Source organism: Dromaius novaehollandiae, chromosome 4, assembly GCF_036370855.1.
Source record: "Dromaius novaehollandiae isolate bDroNov1 chromosome 4, bDroNov1.hap1, whole genome shotgun sequence".
Lineage (NCBI taxonomy): Eukaryota > Metazoa > Chordata > Aves > Casuariiformes > Dromaiidae > Dromaius > Dromaius novaehollandiae.
Genome location: NC_088101.1, coordinates 57,860,607 through 57,881,608, shown reverse-complemented (window position 1 = coordinate 57,881,608; position 21,002 = coordinate 57,860,607). Strand labels below are relative to the sequence as shown.

The 21,002-nt window shown below is 36.4% G+C and overlaps 1 protein-coding gene across 6 annotated transcripts in view; it reads right to left on the bottom strand.

Moving 5' to 3' along the window:
- Nucleotides 1-21,002, bottom strand: part of CLOCK (clock circadian regulator) — a 66,641-nt gene that overhangs the window by 27,085 nt on the left and 18,554 nt on the right. For 5 of the 6 annotated variants that reach the window (XM_064511140.1, XM_064511139.1, XM_064511142.1 and 2 more), the window contains exons 3-7: nt 10,449-10,561; nt 8,090-8,180; nt 6,260-6,319; nt 5,700-5,848; nt 1,287-1,378 (exon numbers count right to left, since the gene is read on the bottom strand). In XM_064511140.1, the coding sequence (XP_064367210.1) occupies nt 1,287-1,378; nt 5,700-5,848; nt 6,260-6,319; nt 8,090-8,136 (348 nt within the window). In that variant the 5' untranslated portion in view covers nt 8,137-8,180; nt 10,449-10,561. The remainder of the gene's footprint in view (nt 1-1,286; nt 1,379-5,699; nt 5,849-6,259; nt 6,320-8,089; nt 8,181-10,448; nt 10,562-21,002) is intronic. The other variant, XM_064511141.1, reaches the window with a different exon arrangement.

Below are 21,002 nucleotides of genomic sequence, written 5' to 3'. Positions count from 1 at the left end.
TTTCTACACTATCAGCATTATAATTTCCATTCTGTTATGTTCTTAAATAAACTGTGGTTTCAGAAGCAAGACTTCAGTCCATACACATCTAAGCCACTGTTTCTCCCATGTCCCACCCTGCCCATTGTTTTTTTTTCCATTGTCTTTTTAAATACCAGAAAATACAAGAAAATTAGCTAGAGGCAAAAGCAACAAGAGGTAGGAAAACTATGAGAAGGGAAGAACCAATTTCAATATTTAAAACCTCAGCAGTCCCAATCTCACAGAAGAAACTTAAAGTAAGATTCAGTTCTGACTGCTTTATGTTCTGCTTAAACCTATTTCCACTGAAAATAACGGGGCTATGTTTTAGTTGAACACTACCAAACATAAAAGTGTGATAGAACCATATTTCTAAATGGGGAATTTTAAAGCTCACGCGTCTTTGGAGAAACATCTTGATCTTATATTACCTTGTTCAGACTTCATAGCCACTAACTATGGATGTAGATTTTGTGAAAGGTCTTGAGAAACACCAAAAATAGCTACAAAGCACCTCCTATAGCAGAAACAACTATATCACTAACTTGTTGGGGAGGGGAAAAATAAAATCCACCAAAGAGCGGATTATTTTAAATATAGAAAATTGGAACTTTTCACTTTCTAAATATCTGCCTCAATGAACAGGTTTAACTCTGGAATGAAAATAAAGTGCCTTTCCATTTCCTTCAATATTTTTCATTTAGCTATTATTTTAAATTGTTTTAATAATAAGGTACAAATCACTTTTTCTCATTTACAAGGAACCAATAGCTAAAACTGAAAGTTTATTTTTAATAGTAACCCAACAATTCATGTAATCTTCTTTAGCAAAGTGATACCCATATGCACGACTTTTGGAAAGCGTAACATGCAAAGAAATTAAACATTTTTTTGTTCGGAAGTTGCAGTGGACATGTCGAACCATTTTCATAGTTAATATTTTTGTGTAAGCATAACAATTTTTCTTCTGACAAGTACTCTCCTTACAGTGATAATTTAAAATATCAATTTTGCTTTGGCAAGTGGTAAGTACATACATATTTGGACTTGCTCTGTTATAATGTTTTATTTCATTGAAAATGCACTTAAAAGAAAAGTGCTATTACATGTTACTCTGTATACCTAGAAAATTAGGTTGCTCACCTTCATGAAAGCATGCAATTAAGATACGGAAGTGAAAAGATATTCCATTAAATAAAGATTTCATCATGGAATCAATCCCTACGAGAAAATAATCCACTTTCAGAAAAACAGAAGTAACATACCTCTAACATTAACTGTGTGAACTCTTCATTACTAAGGAATGTTGGTTTCCAGTCCTGCCGAATTTCACTGGCATCTGATTGTGCAGTAATTTCTATAATCAAACATACATACAATATAAGGATTCACACTCTAAAAGGCTATTATTTTTTCCAATACTAAGTTACACACAAAACAGTAGGAAAAAGCAAAAGGTTCCCCAGTCTCCTCCATTGTTCATTCATTAGATATAATGTTCCTTAAGAAGGAGATAAATATTCTCTCTACTATATCATAATGAGATTTGTCTTCTCGTTCCTTCTACCAGCTTGTGATATGGTCTTATCAGATGCCAAGGTAATATTGAAGTTAATGACAATTTGAACGGTGTAGTAAGCAGTAGATTTTGTCAATCCAGAGAATACATTCTTTTCTCTGACACTATAATTAAAAGCTGTTAAATTAATTAATTAAAAGAGTGTTGTTTTCAAAGACTTGTAAAACAAGATGACCTCAACTGATCAGGGATTTGAAACTCTTAAAGCCCCAGTATCTTGGCCAAGGCTGGGCATTCTAACCTTTGTACTAAAAATTGTCACTGTCCTTCCTCTTCTTCCCACCCTTTTCTGAAATCTATAAAGAAATAAGGTTACATAAAAAGAGGGTTTAGAAAAAAGACTCTTAAGAGCAGGACAGTATGAGAGATTCCCACTGTGGAACTACGGGGAGTCTGATTTGGACACAGAGATAAATTTTGATATGAGCATGGGTTCCTGTAACACTTTAGAGAAATAAAGAGATTAACTTCCCATGCCTAGGTGAGAAACAAATGCTGCTAAGCAAAAATAGGGCCCAGGTGTCTGGGCCCAGGCTCTGAACTCTGATACTTCTTTTTCAAATGCTAACTGAATCAACATGAAACAAACCTGATTACTAGTTCAGTTTAGATGAGTAACAAGGATATGACAGAAGCACTGGTTGTAAAAACAACCTTGAAGAGGTAATCATAAATCAAACATTTACGTGAAATGAAAGAAAGAATAGAAGTATGTCTCTAAGGCTTTTGATTTTCAAAAGGAAATCTATACAAAGGTTGTAAGCTGATTTGTTAATTCAGATGGCTGAAGGAGCCCAGAAAACCTGGAATTGAGTTAAATACACAAAGGGCTAGAACAGTTCAGAACTGTTTCCCAAACCAAAAGGGGAAAACTTTACCATAGAACTCAGACATAACTAAAAGAACAGTAAAACAACAGTTACATTGTGCAAGAAACTGGCAACAAGTAGAGAATTCCAAGCAAAAGAAAAAAGGATCATCAAATAAGAAGGGCTAGAATCACCAATTATCAGATCTCACAGAAGACATAACTTGATTAACACTTTGCTATCTGCTTTGAAAGGGTATCACAAAGCAGTAAGAGAAGAAGAAAAAAATCTATGTATAACCCCAGACCTAAATTTTCAGTCAGAACAAATATATTGAACAATAAATGGGAAGTCAAAGGGCACAGAAATGAAATGCTCTGCCACCAGAGCAGAAGCAAAGTTCAAGGAGCTTAAGGCATTCAGTTCACAGGATGCAGACAATCTCCATTTTAGAACCAGAAGTCTAGTTCACTGGCTCATTCTGGTCCATGTAACAATCCTACTTTACAATCAAAAGAATCAGTTTGGTTTCTGCAGTAGAAAAGACTTGCAGTAAAGAAAAGCTGAAGTTTGTGTCTTTAAACAACCACACCAAGTTATGTCACCAACAAGTATGAACATTCCTTTACCCTTCCTGTAATCAGACCATTTAGTAAGATACTGGAAAACAGAGTGACAGCAACCTGGAAAGAATTTGTTTCACTTGCATAACTTCAGAGAAACTCTTAAAAATTATGGCTGAATGTTGCATTTGAACATGAATGACACTGAGGTTACGTCCTGAGCTAGATACAGGACACAGGAGCACAACCAAACTTACGCATTAAGCTCATCCAGTTTTCAGATCAAAGGGTTCCACATTAATACTGAGCCTCCTCAATAGAAATGGCCAGTTTAGGCAAGATCTGTAAGCATCTATCTGTGGTGTGTATGAATATGAATTTACTGGTTGTAATTATAAGCAGCTAATTCTTCAGCATTTTTTTTTTAAACACAAATGTCTTGTATACAAATTCAAAGAAAGGTAACAGGCAGTATTACCAAGTGAGAAGCTCAGTAATGTAATTTCAGTGTGCTTAGCCCGTTCTTTTTTTTTTTTTTCTTCTTCTTCTTCTTACAATGAGAAACAGAATCTACGCTTGGCCAACACACAGGTCAGTTCATCTGGATCTGCTGCCCGTGTACCGACCTTAGCCAATGTCAAAATGGTTCAGAAAAAAACAGAAGCAACACAGTAAATCAAAGCCTGGTTGCTGAACACAGTAGGATTTTCAACAGTAAAGCAGCCAATCATTACCAAACATTTCATTCCTCCTGCTAGAGTCACTTTGCTTTATTGCAACAGATCCAGACACCTCAGGAGGCAAAGCAAGCTTCTAACCTTTGCCAAAATTTTGCCCAAATTATTTCAATACAAAAACACTGCAGAGCAATGCTAGTCAGCACTAGCAGCAAGGGCTTTGGAGACCTTAGTATGGAATACACAGTCACACAGAGCTGCTATCTCACACAAAAGCTCCAGGCCTTAAAAGGCATCCATCCATCTCCAGAGCACCCCTCTTTTTTTTTCCCCCATCTTAAAAAAAAAAAAAAAAAAAAAAACCAACACCTCCCAAAGCTCTTGGAAGAAAGAGAGGAAGACTGGTGCTGCTTGCTGATATGAGTTTATTCTAATGAATACAAAATAAAGCAATTTTGAAACAGAACAAACATTTTCAATTTACTGTATTTATGAGAAATTTTGAAAGAGGCCCTAGAACCTACAGACTCATTCACATACAGAAAAGAGGCTTGATATTACCTTTCTTCGCATTATGAGGCAAATGCTTCACAAAGGATTTAAACAGCACAATCAATATTTAATTGTTAAAAAGACAAATAAAATCTACAAACTTTCGCACAAAATATTCCCCTCCTCCAATTGTAATTGTTATATTTACCCTTTTAATGGCACCATTCAGTAGGTATCTGGTGCTTTAACAATAACGTTAATACAAGAGCTGCACTGGGGTATGGAAAGTAAGTGGCATAACATATCTTAAATTGATGAACACACTGTTGATAAGTATGTATCTATTTATAATAGCTTTCCTTACTTTATCACACAACCTAGTAGCTGCTTCTTTTGTGCTTTCTAGATAGTATGTGTGCTCAGAAGTTACTTGGGGAAATGGAATAACTAGAGAAAAAGCTCATTTTCTTGAGACAAAAAGGAACTTTTGAGCTCGTTTCTGGCAGCGTGAACTACAAGATGCCGTATTAAGAACAGAAGTATAAGAGAAGGAATAGGGATTTTACACATACAGAAATATCAAATAGCCATAAGAAAGCATAGGCTTGGTGGAAATATATTTTTTAGTAACTCAAATGACTATCTAATGAACAGTACAACATAGCTGGATATATCTCACCATCAGCTAATGCAAGCAACCAGAGAAATAAAAACACAGGAGAGAGGTTCAGAGAAGTTCTTGGTTTTGACATTTCACGTGATGTGATAAAAACAAACAAACAAAAAACCCCCCGCTACTTAAATGCTTACAGAAAGCACTTATAGGTTTTCTGATTCTTTCCAACGCCGTAGCGTTAGAAAAGAGATGCCTGTGCTTCAAGTCTACATTCCCACTGCATGCCACCCTGCTCTGTCAAACTACCTAGCCCAGTAACTCTTGCTGCCTTCTCACCTTTGTTAAAACAGCCAGTTGTGGAGACACCAGGAAGAGGAGAGGGAGAATAAGTTCTCTTGGATTGGCCTTTTCTGTGATTTATCTAGCTTTCTATGAAACTTGGGAGAGACAGACCAACTGTTCAAAACACAGTGTATTATCTAAATATCAGAGTAAGCACCTCCAGCAAGCACATCCACTGAAACGGACAAGCGGGCATTTCTTGTGAAGCAAAACTTTGAGAACTTGTGCCTTATGAAGCAACTGTTTTCTCCAGGGCTCTACCTGTCCGGATCAAAAAACTTCAAGGCTATTTCAAAAGTAAGTGCTACACATTATGAAACAGACTTGTTTCAAAACCAAAAATAGAAAAATAGAAAAGAAACCTTAAAAAAAAACACAAACAAAAAAACACATTACTGACTTTTGTAAAATATTTTCTGAAGATATAGTTTTATCTCTGCTACCTAAATATTGATCTTTAAAATATCTTTCTTCAGAAACTCTTTAAATTTTTTGATATCCTGAAATAGAGCAGTTTCAAATTTGTTAATGTTTCTGCGCACTAAGTGAATATCATAAAAATTACAAATTCAAAAATTCTTTCTTGTTACAAAGAATTACCTTTGTGCTTCCGTAAAAAGTCAATGCTCTTCTGCAGTACAGTGGATTTATCCATCTTCCGGGCATTACCTGGAAGCATGGAACCCAGCTCTTTGATAAGTACATTAAATTGATCTCTACGTTTCTTTTCAGACTTGTTTCTAGACACTCTGAAAAAGAAAAGAGAACATATTTTATAACAACTATGACTCCTTCTTATAATAAGTGGCATACCGCTGACAGGTTCCTGATGCAAACTGCACTTTAAGAATCTGCTCTGAGAATTGTCACAGAAATACCTACTCTAAGTCATAGTGACCATTTCTGAAGAACTGCCTCTTTGTTCTGATGGAGGGGCACATCTGAGCCTTTAGAATAAAGCATGCTTTGACAAAAATAAACACAATTGAACTACAGTTATAAATACACAAGATACCTGAAGTATAACAGTAAAACAAATGCTGATGAATAAGATGGTTATTTATTAAGAATCACATTCTTATTCTCTTTAGAAATTTCCCTGGTAATCGAGCTGTGTAAGTAGAGCACACATCTTTGTATTAGATAGCTTAAAAACTTACCTTTTTGCTTTATCTTTGTCATCTTCTTCCACCAGCCCATCAAAAATGCTTCCATCATTCCTGAAAAAACAGAAAGAAATAATGTTAGAGTATAAAATTTCTCTCTTGTAGAGGCAATAACAATGAGGGGAAAAAAAAAACAGAGAAAAGACATCATCTCCAATACATCAAAAAACAGAAACACTTGTTTTATTGTGATGTCTTCCAAGGTCCATCACCAGCAACCTGAACCAAGTCTGCTATAAGTTCTCCTTTGTAGGATGTTTAACGAACAGACGGGGAAAAAAAAGCAAAAAAAACTTAGATTTTCAAAGTACTGTCATTTCTGACACAACCCAGATTATCTTCAAGACTGTATTTCTAATGAGAACTCATAATCCTATGCAAACAATTTTATTTTTCTGTCTTCTTGATTATTTGCATTACCTTATCCTTTTGAAAGCATAAGAAAGGACATAAACAATTTACTAATTTTACTCATTTCCAGCTTTCATTATCAGAAATATTCATAGTGAAAAAGTACATTTTTCTTAAGTACGGAGGTACTCAGAATGGAAAGCTGAGGAATATGCTATACTTCCTCCAACTATGTAATTTTATAAATATACAATTCATATTAAAACAGTAATAATAATTATTCATTATATTTGATTCCTAACCAAATATCATAAAATGCTTCCTCAACTTGACAACTGTCCTCTCTGTATTGCTAAAGAGGTCTTAAAATATCAAAATGAGAACATGTTTTCCTTTCATCCTCTCAAGATGCCTCAGTGTACTTCTTGTATCACTTTTGTTTCCTTTTATTTTAAAAGACAATACAAAACTGTTCTTCTGGTTTCCAAAATTATTATATAGCAGACTTCCATATTTTATTTCTCTGACTTCTCTATCTGCTTCCAGTCTGTTTAGCATTGTCCTCTTGCTAGCTTCTTTGTGTCCATTCTTAATTTTTCATCCTAATGTCTTCCTTTCCTTCAGGCAAATAACTGTCTTTCTAAAAAGCTTACCTCATCTCTGATTTACAACTGACAAACCATCAAGCAATTGTACAAGACAATAACTAGTGTTGTCAGGAAGCAATTATTTTGTATGTTTTACATAAAGCTAAAGTTTTCAAACGGAATTCATATATTCAAAAAACCAAAATTGCAGTGAAATTCAACACAGCTGTATTAAAAAATGAGAAATCAGACACGCATTTTAAGAGTTTCGCCCTTCATTTGCTTTTGTTGTTATTTACTCAGAAGGGGTTCAGCCTTCCGCAAGTTTGACGTAAGTTTATTTTTTCTGAATTCTCCAAAATGATAACACAAAGCATATTAAGGACATATAAGCATATAAGCATTAAGGACATACAAAGCATATAAGAGGTTCACCTAAGCTGCTAAAAAAGGCCAGGTCACAGACTGTAATAGAAACCAAGTCTCCAGCTATTAATTTTCCATTGAAATAGGTTATCAGGCCACTTCACTGTCATATGCAGCATCAGTAATCATTTAGAAGTATTTGTTTCCCTTAATCAAATATTAAAGTAGTAAAAAAGTAAACTTTAAAAATTAACTTGAATTAAACAGGTGCTGTTCCATGGCTCAAAACAAGTAATACATTTTAAGATTCATCTCAAAGAGAAAGAGCTACTACTTCCAATGACTGCAAAACAATGCATCTAACAACTGCCACAGCAGCTTTGTCAGAAGTAGCCCAAAACTCACTCCTCTTAGTTTTCACATGAATTACTGTTCTGTGTATACTAATCATAAGAATAAAATTACTAAAGAAAACATCCAACTGTAATTCCTCCCCAAATCTCACTGTCTGTTAACATACCTGTCTGCAATGGAGCTCATTTTATGGGTGCTTATGGTAAAGAACATAACATATCACACTTTAGTCTTGTGGTAGACATTTGTATGTTTGCCTGTGAGCGAAGAAAAAAATAAAAACATGACTTTGAAGGAACAAACAAGCTCTTCATTAGAGTATATTAAAGGTTTCATTTGCTCAATAAGGTGCTCTTAACCTTCTCCTCTTCTAACCATCTCTTCTGCCCTCCCACCTTCTCTAATACAAAATCTATTACCATCACAGTCCAAAATTCAATATTTCATTCCACATGACTGAGAGTTTAAGAGAACGTTGTTTCACTATATGCCACCATGAATGAGCTTGGATGAGGCCAATACCAACCATTTTCTAACTCTGAATTCAGATACAGCTTTTTTTTCTTTCTTTCTTTTTTTTTTTTTTTTTTTTTTTTACTCAGTACTCTAAAAGATTCATATAATTTTGAAGGTTGAAGAGATAAAAAGTAACCTCCCCAGAAGTAACACACTTCATTTAGAAACTATGCAAACAGAAAGCATTTGCGGAATAGTATTTTACAGGTATTATTTATTTCATACTTCATAATTTTTTTTTGAGCACATTATGTTAAACATGTGAAAAAGTGATACTAAGATACCCGCAAGAATTTGATCTCTATACTGGCTGAACATTATAGTTCAATTAGGCATTTCTTAAAGTAGACACTTATTGATTATAAAATTTCAGTAGGAAGGCTTTGTTTGCTTGTTTGGTCAGGTTATGCATGATTTTGAAAAAAAAGAATATGAATGAACTATTTATAGTAAGAAAAGGCATATAAACTTAAAATACGCATTCCATTTAACAACCACCTTCTTTCAGGTACCCCAAAATCACAAAATATTACAGCTTCTAAGAAGGAAAGATTTGTTTTGTTTCTGCAAGTGCCAAATCCAGTGGAACTCCCAGTGTTAATACCACAAGAAATATGGCAGCTGCTACCCAATGATCCAGACGGTCTGCAAAATATTCCAGGAAAATCTTATCTCAGCTTCTGAAGAGAGAGGGAAACTCAGGAAGAAAGCTTATGTTTGGATCAAACAAATGACCTCAGGGTCTACAACAAGCCATACAGTATGCAGACTTGCTTCACAAGATTCATTTTTTCCCACAAAGGTATTCGTGGCTGAGTGCAGCAGCAGAGCAAGCAGGAGAGCCGTGCTGCAGCGCATTGTCTTTCATGGTGCATCACTGGGTGTGGGGGCTATTTTGAGAACAGCAGCAGTGCAGTGTACCAAGGTGCCTCATGAGCCTTCTTACCCTCTCTTCAATAGGGCCCAACACTGTTTTGCCTTTACCTTCCAAAAATCTAGTGTCCTGAAGAGACAGTGGGAGTAAACTATTCCTTCACTCAGACAAGCTCTTCAGCATAACGATTGCTCTGTCCATCCTCACAAATCACATTCCCCAAATTAGCTGGCCAAGGATTATAAAGTAACAGAACTGCACTATTTGAACATCTGCCAGAAATTGCAGAAGGAAAGTAAGTTATGGAGAAGCTTTTGTCCAAATTTTTGTAAAAAGCAATCAGCAGACAAGCTACTCAATAGTGAAAAGAAAAGACTACCATCACTGGCATGAAATTAGGTTCAACATCAAAACTGATTAGAAAGTTGTTTTCACTTAGCTTATACAATGTATTTACTAATTGCATTTTTAGTCTTCCATCATTTTCCAAACAAATCTGGTATCTAACATTATAGGGATCAAGAGTAATATGAAATTCTATAGAACAAATGAGATAATTTCACATTAAACTGCCAAAGAAAAATACATAAATAGCTAACTACAAAAACTTATCACCTGTGACATAAATGACATTTTCATTATGCAGAATCAGAATTCAAGAGTCAATATTTCTACTTTAGCAAAGCACTCCATTTCTAGAAATCAATAAAATCATTCACATGTTCTGATATCCAGATCCTGTGTCAGAACTGGCTACTTAGATTTGGTATCCAAGACAAACAGTTAAAAGTACTTAAAAGACTGCAAGAAAAAGTCACTAAGAATCTGAAGTGCATTTGTTTCTCTCATTTCAGAGCCTGATCCTTCTCTCTTTGCATCCCAAAATGCAAGATGCTAAATATTCTCGGCTCTTACACAAGTCAATGGATATGACTGCAGAAATAATTCCAATGAAATCAGTAAACTTTAAAGCAAACACTACAGAAATGAAGGACTTCATGTGTTTCTCAGAATCAAGTTCATTCATGTTGTGGAGAATAAAAAATAAATAAAAATAAATAAAAACACTGCTTCACCACTATTCAGTGTTGATGATAAAAAGCCATAGGAATTTATTTATAAGATAAAATTTTACCTTTTACACTTTGGGGCTCGTTAAAGTATGTTCAGGGATGAAACACTGCTGCTTCAGAAGAACAATGCAGAGTTAAACATATCCTCTTCTGCAGAAAAGCATTAAATTCTGAACTGTGAAAAATCAAAAAGGAGGGTTTTTTTTTTTTTAAAAAAAGTTTTTAAATCAACGGTTCCAAAACACTTGATTTAATATAAAAGAGAAGAAATCATTCCTATAAGAGTAATTTATAAATGCAATATTCTGCTTAAAATAAATATACCAGCTGTTTCACTACCAGCATGCACCTTGCTTTAAAGTTCTTCTTTGATAAGGAGAATATTCTGGAACAATTTCACTTCTGCCTTAAGCTCTCACTTTATACCCATCTTAAATCATGTTTACTTCTAACTCAGTGTCTCCCACACCATCTAGATCTTCAGTTCTGCTTGTTGCATTCAAAGTATTTCTTTACACTATTATTTAAACACTTTTTTTGCTGAAATTCCCAAAGCTGGGAAAGGCAGCAAAGGCCCAAGTATGCCTTTTCCTCTCCTAGTCTCCAAAATTACTACTCCCAGGGCTCCAGAATGTGTAGAAGGCTGCTGCTGGCAATTAGCAAAGCTGCCCAGCTGCATTATTGCTACTCTCTCAGACACAACCATTAACTCCTTTCAAAACCCAGCTCAAAAACACTTAAATATTTACTCCAAACTTACCTCACAAATGCACTCTTCCTATAATAACTCTGCACCCGTCAAATTATCACCAGTTTCCAGTCTCTTTATACCATTACTTTTCATGTAAATGCATTTTCTTTTAGTTTCTTCCCTTGAACCAAGCTAATTTCCTTGCTTTTAAGCCACCTGAAGTCAGTTTTTTCCTCCCCTGTATCTCATTTCTCTCTGCCTTGTTTACTGTTCTAAAAATAAATTTAATGTTTTCTATACAACATATTTGAACCACTACTTTTACAAGTTTAACTTTAAAGCACATTAAATTTTAAAATGTATGCTGGGTTCTAAAAACTAAGCTTATACTACTCTTAAATCAAATACTATTAAATACTAGTGGATTTTACTGAAAACATCAGAATTATTTCTTTAAAAAATACCTTTATTTGATCAGAAAAGTGAAGCTTTCCCTTCCCCTGCACCTAATGGAGGCTTTTAAATGGTTAACATACTGATGAAAATATTAACATGGGAAGTTAAAGCAGAGCAGAATGATCTGCTAAAAAGAGAAAAACAATTACAGCATGATTCAGTGAAGCCACTCATGCTTTTCTGGCCAAATAACCTGCTGGCCCATTGACCTACTTTTTTAGGTGCTTGCAGCCTCCTCTCCTGCTTTTTTTTTTTGTTCTGTTTGACAAGTGCAAACATTAGCAGTGACAGAGAGTCCCTTGGAAGTCAGGGTTACAGAGACTGCAACATGAAACCTATGTTTTTAAACTGTTTGGAGTAGAAGAACTCTGCCAACTTTCCCAGAGCTCATAACAGAGTTTTAATGAGGAAAATTTTAGACCTCATCTCTGCAGAATGTGGAGGTATTTTTTTTTAAAAAACCACAATTAAACACTTAAGCTGAACAGCACAGAGCTTAAGCATAGAAACATCCTTGGTAATGTATAAAACAGAACCAAAAAAAAAAAAAAAAGAAGAAGTTAAAGGACATTTCAAAAGGGAATTCAGGATGAGAGGAGGGAAATATGTTTATGTCATAAATGAACATAAGCAAGCTTAACCCAGACTAAAAAGAAACCTAATCACAGTGGAAAAGCTTTTGTAACCAAAACCACATAGATCTCTAAGTCAGTAGAAATGGCAGCCATGCGAAAGCTAGAAGAAAGGTCTAGACGCCTACACCACACCAGCACTGTGAGCCGCAAGTGTTCAGAGGTCACAAGTCTCTCCAAAATTCTTTAATACATAAAACGGGTTATCTTGGTTTTAGTTGCTCAATCTTTTGTACACCTTTAGTGAACGTTTTCAAACTTCTCTGCAATCAAGATGACTAGAAAAATACTATTTTAAGAAAGCTAAGTTCTTCAATCAAAAACTTCAGCAGGTGCCGTGGATATACAAACTATTAATATATCACATTGCTAAAACTGCAGCAAAAATCACAAAAGCCAGCAACACTGCAAGTTTTGCATTATGCTGACTTATCACTCACAGAGAGGCAGTAAGTCACTGAATGGCCAAAGCAGCAAGGTTCTGAATAAAAGTCATACAGCAAAAGCCACAACCCAACCCAAAGTGAAAAGTTCACATCACCTGCTAAAATTTCCATGTTTAGAAAGAATCAGTAACTTCAGTCAATTTTATCATCTATATTGGTATGAATATTGGCAATATTATACCTTAGAAACAAATTCAAAGATTGAACAAACTGAAATTAAACTACAGTCTTGCTCACGATAGATGTTCTATCAGGACTAGACTGATAAAAGGATGAGGCAGTAGCGAACACATTGCCTCTACTTAATTTTGTATATAGTGACCAAAGGACTTCTGTCTCCAATACTTCACTTTATCAGCAACACTGCTAAATATTTTTGAGAAAGAATCTATATTGTCCTTATATTGTAAAAAGATTTATATACAAATATCTTGATTTTATAAGCAGTATTTTCATGAACTTAGAGTTTACAGCCTTTAGAGAAGGGCCTTATATTATTAGGACAAATAATTTTACCCAGAAAAGATCACAGGAAAAATACAAGAAACAACACAGTTTTCCAGCATTAGGTATATTTCTGCAAACAGAAGAAGATTAGCATCCTTAATACAACCTGATCTCTGCACCATAATCTTATTTTGCTAGGGAAACAAACTAGTGATTATAACCACTGAGGATTAGCTTGAGAGAAGATCTTGTTTAAAGAATCAAAATCACAGCGCAGCACAACAGCCTGCATTTACACAGCACCTGATGTCACAGAGCAGCAAAACACCCTGACGTTACAGTTACGTGCCACGGTAAGCCAGCCAAGGAGCAGGAAAATCACACAGTCAACAGCACAGCCAGGAACAGAACCTGACAATACAAGCCCAGCACCATAAACACTCCTCATGATAGATCCTAAGGATTAATATAAACCTTCCTGATGCATCTTTGCAGGAGCACAGAAACATTATCTTCTGTTAACTTGGACCGTAGACCTCTGGGGTTTTACTCTACTAACACGTTGCACCATAATGGGCAAGCAGAGATGATCCACTATCTCATGCCTCCATTAGTTTATCACTAATCCTCACACCTCCTGTTATTGCCCCTCCTCTCTCACCTTTTCTGTTTTGCTCTTTCCTTCATAGATATCTCCCCCCCCATTTTTTTCTCTTTAGCTTTTTTTTTTTTTTCCAGACAGAGAGACAGACAGAGAGACAGACAGAGAGGAGGGGAGAAGGGAAATTTGCTTTGTTTTAGTTTCTTTCTGGTAAGCATAGACTTTTGGGAGAGACTGAGAAATCTGTACCCAAGTTAACCATAACCTGCTCTCTAATCAGATATAGATTGGCCTAACAGAACAAGCTGGCAGATTTCAAGGGAGATTACTTGCTCTTTTGCTTGCAACTGTGTACACACCTACAGAAAGCAAATTAGGGTAATGACTGATTGATCCCTTCTCCTCTTCTCACTAATCAAAGGCTACCTGTGAAAATGTTATCATTTTAAAACTGGTATATATCTGTTTCATTTTCTATCTCAAAATAACAAAAGCAAAACAAAACAAACAAAAAATAGGGCTGAAAGGAATCTCAAGAAATGCCATCCAAATTATGCAAATGAAAAGGTTATTCTAGCAGCTGGAAATAAAAGTGTTTTAAAACCTTTTCCCTACCATGTGAACAAACCAACTGTGAACATCTGGCATGGCTGGTCTGCACTTCTGCAGAAGAGGTGATGCATCCCAAAAATGTCATTTACCACACATGCATATGTTGTATAACAAATCTATACCTTCACCTGCTCCACAGGAAACTAGGGTAGAAGAGGGCTCCTTCTACTACAGACAGCCATGCAGCTTTTTCCCAGGTGCCCTCTTAGTAATGAGTGGACAAGGAACAGACTGCTCCAGCAGAGAAGCTTGCTTAGGTCCACTACCTCCACAGGGAGTAGGCAAGGACACACATTTGTGCAGTATGATGAAGAAAGGGCAGTGGGACAGATGACTGGTGGTGTGGGCTGCCACTATCAGAATAAATCATCCAGTCTGAAGTCTGCTCCTGAGGGACTTTCAGGAAAGAGGACCACTGAGCAGTCTATAGGTGAAATGTACTGCCTGATGCCTGGCAGGTGGCATATTGTGGTAGGAGATCACAGATCTAGTCCAGATACAGTGGTGCTAAAAGGAAAGTGCATCCTATTTCCAGTACATAATTCCAACAAACAGCAGCAGTTGGAAGAGCCTACAAATCATCATAATTGGAGAGAACAATGTAATAAATGCAGGGGGGAAACAAAACAAAAACTGATTTGTAAGTTCTCTAGAAATGGTTTGTCAGAGCAGACTTTGTAACTCGGACTGAGGACCAGATATGGTTTGCAATTTCAGTCTCTCCATCTCCTGGTTAGAGGAAACACTGCTGTGTGGTACTCCTCTGCTCCAGACCATTTGGACTGACCTCTGCTCAGCCAGTGGCTCTGCACCCCCCTCCCACTCTTCTCCAGAGTCTGCATCTCCTTCCCCTTGCCCACTGGGGAGATGGGACTGTCAGGGCCCAGAGCACACTACCTCCCCTCTGAGGAGTTTAGTTGCTTGTGGTCAAGGCCAGCTCTCTGATAGGGTGTTGCTCTCTAATCTTGGTTCAGACTGTTGTGAAGAAAGAGCTGTGAGAGAAAGAGCTGTAAGAAGCCTCAGTGGAGGCTCCCCCGCTTCGCTCGAGCGGCACCTGAACAGAGGCTCTTGCCCAGGGTCTTTGCCTGAGCAGCACTGCAATAGGCCCACACTGGCCCGCGTGCCCCACTGATCTGGCTCCTCACCCTGACTTACTGCTGACTTCCTGGTTTGCCCTCGGACCTGCCTCCTCCCAGGGACCTGCCTGACACGCTGGGCTCTTGCCCTTCCCTGGGGAGCAGCCCGCCCTTCAGCTCCCTGACAGCAACTGGGAGAGCGCTCTGCAGGTTGCCAGGCCTCTAAAGGAGTCACTGATCGCGGGGTACTGAAGGCCTTTCCTGACACTCAAGTGCACAACTCTCTCCTCCATCTCTTTTCAGGCTGCCTATACGATCTTCACCTTCTAGGGTTTTAATTAACCAAATAATCAACTGCATTTAGAGATACCTGATGTGTTGTTTATATACACTTTCCAAATTATTAACAAAGATACTAAATGAAAGCAGTTTTAATACTGATTTTCGAAAGTTGTTAATGAATGTTCTCCCTATCTCAGAAAACCATAAAGGATAATGAAGAATGAGTACAAACCCAACCAAGTTAAAAAGATAAAGTCAAAAAGCAGTGTTTAACGACCTGGCTATGAGAATCAATTGCTATTCTTCCACATTCTCATTTAAAATATTTGCTCGGTCCTTTACATTCACAGTTCCTTACTGCAGATCCCCTTCCTTCAATAATAAATAATAACAAGGCTATAATAAGCATGACAGAAATAGTGCTTGTAAATCCTGTAGAACTAGTCTGTACAAGAGAAACACTGTGGCTACACGTTACAATCCCACTTGCACCAGTTTTGACTTACAAAGCTCCACCCTGCTCTCACCACTTTTCTTTGACTTTCACTGGGGGTTTTCACCCCTTTAGCTCTGGCCACATTCTAAAGCAAATTCGTAAGATGATGCGTTTAAACCAACCAACCCACCACACTCACAATTTTAAATCTAAACTTTATTATGTTGTTCTTATCAAAAAATGTGGCTTCTTATACCGTTGAGAAATGGCACGGCTGAGGGACAGAAACCCTCTACAAAGACAAGCAGGAATCTCTTAGCTAAACCTGCTGCTGCTGGGACTGTAACAAGGAACCATGGGTTAGTCTTAAGAGCATGCATTGTGCTTTCACATCTAACAATTTAACTCATTATCAAACCTGACTGAAAAATATAGCTAATGCCTCCTTCAACTGAGCTAAACCAGGAACAGTATTTCACAACAGGAGTTAATACTTTCTAACCCAAATCAACACTCAAAATTTCCTATTCTCTGTTCTCTATTGCATGTCTAAAATCTTCAGAGATCCAAAAAGTTAAGATTCTTACACAGACTGTTGGACACAGCTTATGCAAGTTATTTCTGTACTCCTAGCCTTTATCATGTAACAGAAACTTTAAGGACAGTAATGAGTTTCAACTAATTTTGGTTGATTTACAGTTTACCTTACCTTTTCAGAGACAACCTATTTCATGTTAACCTGAACAAATCATTGCTCAAAGATAACACTATCGCATCAAGTTTTGCTTACTCTTTCTCAATTATGCAAACATTAAAATTGCTGGGGGGGTGGTGGTTTGATTTATATAAAAGGGGAACAGCTTTTACAGGAGACACAAAGATTTATTCCTAACTTGTGGATAGGACACTCACCTAGGATGTGGGAGAATGGATTAAGTCCTTTCTCTGAATCAGTCTGCAGGTAAAGAATTAACTTCTCGAAAAGATAGCAAGACCAGTATTTATAGGCCATGCAGATAACTACATGGCTATAGCTACTAGGCACTTCACAAGGTAAGATTTTTGTTTTTTGAAAGCACCTTTATCAAACTCGTTGGTTATGCTGAAACTTTTCATGATAACATTAGCCTTTGATTATTACTTTGGCCACTCATTTCCACTCCTATGCTAAATCCCATCTTCTGATGGCATTAGTATTTGTGTCACCATGCAATCAACAGGAGGTAAAACTAATCCAGCCTAAAACTAACCGAAACATTGTTTCATTTAGCTAAATCAGCTAAATTTGTTTCACCATACAGCTGCTCAAAAGCTGTGTTAGCACAAGGGAAAGGGAAGCAGTGAATCACCGGGTTAGACATCTTGTGGTAACAGTGCCAGCTCGTGCTGACCTACACCATGTGTTAAATTACAACCAGAGAACAAAATTAGGAAAAATGAGATTCAAATCTGTGCTCAAAGAATATAACTGCTGCTTAAGAAGTCTATTCATATTTAGAAGAAACACCTGTACAAAGTCTCCCATGCAATGCTGTATCTCATGTAACATCCTGTGACAAATGAAGTTTCTGCACAGGAGTTTGTTTACATATGTAGATCCAGGCTTGTAAAGAGCCTCTGAATATAGAAACAAACCAGAACTCAGCCTTAGAGTCAAGGGGAAACTTGCAGAATATGTGAAGCACAGTATGTATACCTGATAGATAGTCACCAGCCTATGTATCTAGCGACACATCAGCATGAGTTGTGATTGCTTTACGATGATCCTTAGTACAGATATTAGTATGGTGACTATACATCTAAAGGGATAATTTAAGTGAAATTTAATGAAAAAATGAATTGGATATCAAGAGCAGCTATTTGTAACTGTTATGGCTGTAGAAATGTAATGAGTGGATACAGAAAAAATGAGGATGGTTGTTAACTCAGGAAAATTCAGGTAAAAAGAAAAATGACAAGTATTGTAGAAAGCTAACATTTAATCTCAAACTTAATTATTCATCTCATTCAAAAATGCAAACATGTAAATAAAACACAAAATACTCAGTGATGGACTTTTTTTTAAAAAAACATTAATTGCACACTCCTCAGCCGACGCAGTTGTAAAAGTGCTTCTGATGCTTAGATTTCCCACTGCCGGTGACTCATGCACAGCTAAACAATTCTGTAAGGCTCTTGTGAAGGCTGGACTGTTTGACTGCTTAAAGAACAGAGTAGGTATCACACTTCATTGGAAAGAATTTTATAAAAAAACGAGGAAGTGAGACTTCATGTTCATGTTACCATAAAATGAGAGAGTGAGAACACTGCGTTCAAATACAGATCCCCTCCCTCTTCCCCCAAAAGTCCTGCACATCATCCTGGAGACCAGGAAGTGATAACAGAAGAAGAACGGGACAAAAGAGAAACAGAAAACAAAACCAAATAAGGTAAACAATATGGGATGCTAATTTAAACATATTCAAAAAAGATGTGACTAAATTCACTTGTATATTAGCACATTTACAGTTATTCTCATAGAATTAACACGATTTAAGCAAAGCAAACACTTTTCTAAAATTCTGGTGTCTGCCACTGGATCCTTCAATATTTTTCCCCCGCTACAACTACCTGTTATAGAAAGAACAACTTTATGCGTTAAACAAAAATTCAGTAGTATAGTTACAGAATTCCAAACACCTGCTTTGAGCTATCCCTTGATCTCATTAAACAAAAGTCTAGAGTTAGTCCTTTGTCAGAATTTTTAATACGACAATCCAGGCTCAAATGGAATTGCAATGATTGCAAAACCTGAGATACAGGACACATTCTTCCTACCACCTGGGCAAGAAGTGCCTTAACATGAAGAGGAAAAAAACAAAACAAAAAAAGCCTTGCAATTGATGCAGAAAGGAAGAAATGGACAAGACTGTTGTCTGGGCTAGAGAATGAGTAACTCCAAGGGAGAAAGTCTTTCTTTTCCTGTTGCTGGAAACCTTTTTCAAAATACTTTATAACTGCTTTGGAAAACAGGTTGGATAGCCTCTGAACCCTATAAACAAGCATCTCAGTGAAATGAAACATTAAGCAATATGTAGCCAATAATGAGACTTACTTAGGCAGCAAAAACTGTGCATTATCAAAAGAAACAATAACACTGAATGAACTAAGCAGAAACAGCAACAGCAAAAAGCATATAAAGTCAACTCTAACGTAATTTTATTTTAATCATTCTGTATATTTTTAAATTTCTGGAAGTAAAAAAGAACATCTTGGCTTAGACATGCAGGTATTAGACCACTGAACACAGCTGAATTTCTGATTGTTCAATAAACACTATGAAAAGGAAATGCATTGTAAGTTTGAATTAACTGTTTAACATTTAACCAACCATTTCCTAGCCTTTTTTTTCTAAAACACTATCAACTTATGCAGATATCAAATTTGTTAATGTTTTTCTTCATTCTCCAGAGCCACAGCAGCATGCATTCCTCCTTTGTTGCTTGCTATTGAAGCAAGCAGAAACTTTCAGAGTTTCTGCTAAGTTCTTTCAAGAAAAACTACTGAATTCACCTTCTCTGAGGGTCACCAGAGAAAGAGCAAAATTATATCAACAAATTCGCTGTTGTCATAGACCAGAATGATCTTCAAAACCGTGAGCTCAGTCAATTTAACTGTATGTTAAGTTGATAAATTACGATAGTACGACTCTTAAAACGTAGTCAAGAAATTTATTAAATTGAGACTTTCTGCAGCTTGCAGAATAATTCAAATATTCATAGCAAGAAGCTTTTCCTCAACCATTTCCCACTCCCCTGACTCTTTAAAAATATTGTAAGGTCATAATATTTATTCAAAGAAAATATTTGTGGAATTTCTAAACCAAGTTTTTAGGTTTTGCTGTTACCATGTTTGAGATAGGAGCTTTTAAAATAGGGTTGTGAGTAAAAAGGTAATTTTCCACACACACACACACACACACACACACATATATTTATTAACAACTTCCAGAAAGTCAGATTCTGCCCTGGTACTTAGATGCAAACACAGAAAGTATCAAATGAGTCCTTGAAGTTATCTACACTAGAACTATTATTCTCTTGTACTACCTAAAATACTCACCACCAAATCATATCAGCACTTTGGGACCACACTCAGCTATGATTGACTGACTCTGACGACTTGTTCTAGGCTTCCTTCAGCTTTTTTCCTTTTCTCTTTTACCACTTTTCAAGCTTTTATTTCACAGAATAATCAGACCATGCTATTTCTACATACCAAAACATGTCTACATATGCTTACTTCTTGCCCCTCAAAGCCTTCTCTGCCCTCTCAAATTCTCAACACCTCCCAAATTAGTATCACCATGTTTTATTTGCAAACATTTAGAACCTTCCCTTCCAGGTCATTACTGAAGATGCTAAAATTAGAACCGCTTAAAAACTTGCCATCTCAACTAGCAGCCAGGATCTAGTTAAAATGAAGTTGCATTAGTTATTTTACAGCTAATACTTTCAACCAGGGCAAATGAGTTAATTCATCCCTTATATGCTCTTTTCTCAGCCTATTATCAGAACCTGATTCAGATCCACTAGCATTTAAGTCCTGAAAATCTATACAGGCACTATACAGATTCCAGTTTTCAGTTAATACATATCAGTTCTCAAAAAGTAAAACTATAATCAGATTTTTTTTTAAATTATAACTTTCTCTGCTCAGTAGAACACTGAGTATCATTTCAATGGCCTAGAATCTTGCTGTTTATAAGATTATTTATTTTTATTCTTGCCTGTTAACACTGGTATCAAAGAATGGTATTCCAACAGCTACAAATATTCATCGAAAATCCTGAAACTAATGTAAATTAGTTGTTGAGGCTACCTGCTAACAGACTAGAGAAAACAGTACTGTATTTAACTTAAGCTAAGGCTTGAAGCAGTTTAGTTGTGTTTAACAAA